The sequence below is a fragment of the Solanum dulcamara genome, chromosome 8, assembly GCF_947179165.1.
Source record: "Solanum dulcamara chromosome 8, daSolDulc1.2, whole genome shotgun sequence".
NCBI classification, from domain to species: Eukaryota; Viridiplantae; Streptophyta; class Magnoliopsida; order Solanales; family Solanaceae; genus Solanum; species Solanum dulcamara.
The window spans coordinates 34,416,877-34,422,876 of NC_077244.1; the positions used below are offsets into that span (position 1 = coordinate 34,416,877).

At 32.1% G+C, this 6,000-nt stretch overlaps 2 protein-coding genes across 2 annotated transcripts; one reads left to right on the plus strand and one right to left on the minus strand.

Moving 5' to 3' along the window:
• The first annotated feature begins 208 nt into the window (after positions 1-208).
• Positions 209-3,141, plus strand: LOC129900493 (high affinity nitrate transporter 2.4-like). Its single transcript, XM_055975479.1, has 4 exons — positions 209-710; positions 1,099-1,452; positions 1,553-1,668; positions 2,472-3,141. Exons 1-4 carry the CDS (start codon positions 240-242, stop codon positions 3,139-3,141), a joined length of 1,611 nt encoding a protein of 536 aa, XP_055831454.1. The 5' UTR covers positions 209-239.
• Positions 3,142-5,219: 2,078 nt separating this feature from the next.
• Positions 5,220-5,735, minus strand: LOC129899874 (uncharacterized mitochondrial protein AtMg00810-like). The gene is made up of 3 exons (XM_055974876.1): positions 5,704-5,735; positions 5,629-5,651; positions 5,220-5,521 (listed from the first exon to the last, which is right to left on the minus strand). The coding sequence occupies exons 1-3, from the start codon at positions 5,733-5,735 to the stop codon at positions 5,220-5,222; spliced, it is 357 nt and encodes a 118-aa protein (XP_055830851.1).
• Between the last annotated feature and the right edge of the window lie 265 nt (positions 5,736-6,000).

Consider the following 6,000-nt stretch of genomic DNA (forward strand, 5'->3'; position numbering starts at 1 on the left):
CGTCTAGCTATAGCACGTCATCATGTAACACGTAAAAAAAAAACACATACCAAAATAAGAAAAAAAAATATTAAAAAACAGGTTATGGCATTGCCAACAATCTTGTGAGGTTTTACAATGTCAACGCTGTAACACTATAAATATTATTAGCCTGATCTTCACTTCCAAGAACCATCAACTATTACATTACATATTTCCTTTTTTACCTACAAACTTCTTTTGTAATTTTGTAGTGTATAATGCCTAATGCTGAAGGGTCCATTGGCACCTCCGTGCATGGATTAACCGGCAAAGAACAAACATTTGCATTTTCAATGTCTTCGTCTTCTGGTAATAATAATACTGATAATGAAAGCGTTGTTACCAAGTTTTCTTTGCCAGTTGATTCAGAACACAAAGCGAAAACTCTGAAAATCTTCTCATTTGCACAACCCCATATGAGATCATTTCATCTTGCTTGGATCTCTTTCTTCACTTGTTTGATCTCCACTTTTGCTGCGGCTCCTCTCGTTCCGGTAATCCGGGACAATCTTGATTTGACTAGATCAGATATTGGCAATGCTGGTGTTGCTTCTGTTTCTGGCAGCATTTTCTCTAGGCTTGTTATGGGTGTACTCTGTGACTTAATTGGACCAAGATATGGATGTGCCTTTGTCAACTTGTTAACAGCTCCTGTTGTTTTCTCAGTTGCTTTTGTCTCAACACCACAGGTATATTGTTAAATTATGTGTGTCTCACCATTTCACTGCTGATTGTGCATAGAGTTTAAGATTTTCTTCTTTTAAAAAAAATTATGCTCAAAAATAAGTTGTGAGATTTTTTGTGGCTATAGATAATCTCTTTTCAAATAAAATAGGAAGTTTGAAATTTAAATTGTTAGTACTAAAAATAAAAAAAAAGTGTCATGATACATAAATCGGGACAGAGGGATTATGTCTCAATACGACCCTTCATGTGTGGGTGTGGTTATCTTTTATGGATCAAATATATATACTTTTTTATTTTATTTTATTTCATGTTAAATGGTGTAACCGTCTTAGATAAATGATTTACATATATATTACTTTTTAAATAATTATGTTATGTTTGGATGGGCAGGGATATATAGCTGTTCGTTTCATGATTGGAGTTTCATTGGCAACATTTGTATCATGTCAATATTGGACAAGTACGATGTTTAATGGGCAAATAATTGGTCTTGTTAATGGCGTTGCTGCTGGATGGGGAGACATGGGTGGCGGTGTGACTCAACTCCTTATGCCTTTCCTTTACCACATAATTCAACTAACAGGAGCTACTCCTTTCACTGCTTGGCGTATTGCCTTTTTCATCCCTGGATGGCTTCATATCATTGTTGGTGTTATGGTCTTGGTTCTTGGTCAAGACTTGCCAGATGGTAATCTTAGTGACTTACAAAAGAGTGGTGATGTACACAAAGATAAATTTTCAAAGGTTAGTTGTATATTTTTAGCTACCCAAACACAGAGAATAATTTATTTATTTTTTTTAAAAAAAACCATAAGCTGATGGAATTTTTTTTGTGTTTTGTTAGGTGTTTTGGTTTGCAGTGACAAATTACAGGACGTGGGTGTTTTTTCTCGTTTACGGTTATTCCATGGGAGTTCAGCTCTGCATGAACAATGTAATTGCGGAGTATTTTTTTGACAAGTATGTTCTCTACTCATGAATTCTATTTAAATATTTGTACAAAGTACAAACTATAAATAGTTATTCAACATTGATTTTACTTATATATACACTGTCACTATATATTATTCCCTCCGTTCATCTTTACTCGTCCATTTTACTATTTTGAGATGTCTAACAATACTTGTTAAGTTTATAAAATCAATAAATAATTTACCATGATATATCTATTTTGTCTTTGCTATTAAATATTATTCATTTTTCAAAGTTTAGATGACTTGTATTTAATAAGAGTGATTTAGTAAAATTATCTCTATCATTTACTGCTTCTTAATCCTTATGTCAAGTCAATAGTGGACAACTATTGCTAGGTAGAGGGGTAATACTTTTCGCCATACATTATTGTTTTTCACTTATTATAAACACTTCAATATAATTACTCTCTTCATTTTAATTTATGAGATACTCAGTTTTAAAAAGAATGACATTTTTAAAATTTTATAGTCTTAAATCTGTCATGTGGAAAGTTAAAAATCAAAGAATTATTAAAAAAGGAAAGTATCATTTTTTTTGAAACAAATTAAAAAGGAAAGTAGGTCAAACAAATTGAAACGGAGGAAGTAATAATTTGACTTTAAACTTTTATTTTATCTTTAATGAGATGATTTATAATCACGTAAATATTTAAATTAGACTACAAATTTCAAAATTCTTCTGAACTTCAACTTCATTCCCTGTCAAACACCTTTACGTAAATTGGAACAAATATTTTTTTGTTTTTTTGACTAGAAGTTAATTAACTCATACAAAATATTTTTTACCAGGTTCAATCTAAAGCTTCACACAGCAGGAGTTATAGCTGGAGTCTATGGTATGGTAAACTTTGTAGCTCGACCTTTTGGTGGATACGCCTCTGATTTAGCAGCACGAAAATTCGGAATGAGAGGAAGACTTTGGATTCTTTGGATTGTCCAAACCTTAGGAGGAGTTTTCTGCGTGTGGCTTGGCAGAGCAGAAACACTTCCTATAGCCATATTAGCTATGATTTTATTCTCAATCGGAGCACAAGCTGCATGTGGTGCAACTTATGGTGTAATCCCTTTCGTATCGCGTAGATCGTTAGGCCTAATTTCTGGCCTAACGGGTGCTGGTGGTAACGTCGGAGGTGGTTTAACACAATTGATTTTCTTCTCAAGTACAACATTTTCTACATCTATGGGATTAACTTGGATGGGATTTATGGCTGTAGCTTGTACAGTTCCAATTGCTTTAATTCATTTTCCACAATGGGGAAGTATGTTTTTACCAGCTTCAAAAGATGAAAAGTATAATGAAGAAAAATATTATTGTTCTGAATGGAGTGAAGATGAGAAGCAAAAAGGTCTACATAATAAAAGTATTAAATTTGCAGAGAATAGCGTATCTGAACGTGGGAGAAAACACACAATTTCTTCAGCAGCTACTCCACCATATTCTACTCCGGCACATGTTTGATGAAATTTTAAGAAATATATATATATATATATATTATGTTTTTGATATATATATAATAGTGAATTGTGATTGGTTGCATATAGTATATTATATGAGCTCATATAGCTATATGAGCATGCAATCATGAATCTATTATTATTGTAGTTCATGCACTGATTTGCACTTGTTGTCTTTGTAAGTAAAAATATGTTTACTATATAATAAAATAAACCTTTTGTCTTTCTAATTTCTACATCTAAGCTTGTTCTTGCACTTGTATTTCTCAAAACAATGAATAGTGCTCCCTTCATCTCAATTTATGTGGTATTTTTTTATCAGGTACGAAGTTTAAAAAAGAAAAAAAGAAAGATTTTTGAAATTTATAGTTCAAATTAAAACAATTCTTATATATACATATATATTATTTTTCAAATATAGAAAGATGAACATACTCTTTTCGGATACAATAAAAAAGAAAAAATATCACATAAATTTGGATAGAAATATTATTTTTGTCCCATTTTAGGTGAACTCATTTGATAAAAAGGTAAAAAAGAAATATATCACATAAAACCAGGTGGAGAGAGTAATTACAATAAAAAATTAATGATACTTCCAAGGTTATAAACAAAATAAATCAGACCTAACAGTTCTTTTGTCAGGTTAAAAAATGAATTTTCATTCAAATTTAACCTCAAAAATTTGTTCAAAAGGTAAAAAATATCAACTCCTCATATATGTATAAACTACAATGGCTCTAGTATAATGTCAAGAAAAATAAATATTATTATTAAGCACTAGATGCTACTTTTCCGTTTTAATTTGTTTGATCTACTTCTTTTTTTAAAATTTGTTTTAAAAAAATGATCATTTCCCTTTTTAGCAATTATTTAATTTCAACTTCTCACATGACATGTTTACGACTATAAGATTAAAAGATATTTTAGTATATTTGACATATCTTTAATTTAAGACTATATGATTCAAATTAAAAAATTTGTTTATTTTTTAAAACTCCTTGTCAAATCAAAATAGGTCAAATAAATTAAAACGAAGAGAGTAGTTATTAAGGTTAGAAGGTTAGAATCTGGTTACGTAAGTTCAAATAATTAAAGAGATTATGTTTATATCATCCCTATAGAATTCTCAGCAAAAGAATGAGAGAAATCAAGGATTGTATTGATGATAATAAATGAGTACAAGTCTCCTTTTATATAGGAATGAGTTGTAGAGTCCTAGGCTAACCAAACTTAGAGTTATACTACAACACAAATACAATGAAATTAATTACAAATTAACTACTACACGTTCATAGCAGCAGCCTAGTCATAAACTGACTCTAACTTATCTAACAATGAGTCCTACTATAACTTAACTCTTTTAGTGGGTCTTTGACAGTCGTCAGGACTCTATCGGTTGGATCATGTCGTTCAACCTGTTCCTTAGATGTATCTTCAACACTTCCGTCAAGCTAGTGAGTAGTGGAACAGTTACTCCTAGCTTGCTTCAAAAATAAGCAAAACCTTGCTTTGTCAATGCTTTTGTATGAATGTTAGCTAGTTGATCCTTAGACCACACAAACTGAGTAAGAAGTTGACCTCTGGCCACCTTTTCTCGAACAAAGTGATAGTCCATCTCAAAATATTTGGTTCTAGCATGAATAACATGATTGACTGCCATGTACAAGGCACTCAAGTTATCATAATATAGTGTAGGAACTGACTTGAGATACACCCCAAGATCATGAAGTAATTATTTGATCCATGTCATCTCTACTGTAGTGGAGGTTAGTTCTATATACTCAGCTTCAACACTTGATCTTGCTACTGTGGTCTATTTCTTGGAAGTCCAAGAACTAGGTAGATGTTATAGCCTATAGTTGATCTCCTAGTAATGGTGCAACCTCCCCAATTAGCATCTGAATATACATACAACTTATAAGGTGATTGTGAAATAATTCTGATTCCAAAGTGTATAGTGCCTTTGATTTACCTTAGAATTCTTTTGACTCCTTGAAGATGTTCATTAGTGGGACTTTGCATAAACTGACTTGCTAGATTCACTACATGAGTGATATCAGGTCGTGTGAGTGTCAAATACTAAAGACTCCCTACTATCATTCTGTATAGAGAGGCATCTACAAAATTTCCCATAGCTCCATGTAAACCATGTTTTTTAGCCAAAAGAGTAGCAATAGCCTTTGCCAAAGTCATATCAGTCTTATCCAGTAACTCAGCAGCATATTTACTCTGACTCAAGTGAATTCCTCCTGCAAAATACTTGACCTCTACTCCTAGAAAGAAGTGTAGAGGACCAAGATCTTTCATAATAAATTTCTTTCCAAGTTGTAGAACCAATTTTGAGACATATGATGGATTACTTCCTGTTATAATAATATTATCTACATATAACAAGAGGAAAATAGTGCCTTTGTGAGTTTGTAAAGTAAATAAGGAAGGATCTTCCTTACTACAAAGGAACCCAAGTTATAATAGATGCATGCTAAACCTGTCAAACCAGGCTCTTGATGCCTGTTTAAGATCATACAGTGCCTTTTTCAATAAACAAACATGTTAAGGATACCTTGGATCAATAAAACCAGGAGGTTGACTCATGTATACCTTCTCTTTAAAGAAATTATGTAGAAATGCATTTTTGACATCTAACTACCTAATCCTCTACTTAGAACTAACAACAATAGATAGAACCACCCTACTAGTTGTGGCCTTAACCACAGGGCTAAATTTTTCTTCAAAATCTATCCTTTCAAGTTGTGAGAAATCCTAGACAACAAGCCTGGCTTTGTATCTGTCTACAATCCCATTTGCCTTCAACTTAGTCTTAAACACCCATTTAGAACCAACTAAGTTTATACCAGCA

Excerpts from the sequence above, each read along its gene's own strand:
- LOC129900493 (XM_055975479.1), top strand. The coding sequence starts at position 240 with ATGCCTAATGCTGAAGGGTCCATTGGCACCTCCGTGCATGGATTAACC. Across the intron at positions 1,453-1,552 it reads ACAAAGATAAATTTTCAAAG|GTGTTTTGGTTTGCAGTGAC; the intron begins GTTAGTTGTATA and ends GTGTTTTGTTAG. Across the intron at positions 1,669-2,471 it reads GCGGAGTATTTTTTTGACAA|GTTCAATCTAAAGCTTCACA; the intron begins GTATGTTCTCTA and ends ATTTTTTACCAG.
- LOC129899874 (XM_055974876.1), bottom strand. The coding sequence starts at position 5,735 with ATGAGTCAACCTCCTGGTTTTATTGATCCAAG. Across the intron at positions 5,652-5,703 it reads CCTGGTTTTATTGATCCAAG|GCATCAAGAGCCTGGTTTGA; the intron begins GTATCCTTAACA and ends GATCTTAAACAG. Across the intron at positions 5,522-5,628 it reads TCAAGAGCCTGGTTTGACAG|ATAATATTATTATAACAGGA; the intron begins GTTTAGCATGCA and ends TGTTATATGTAG.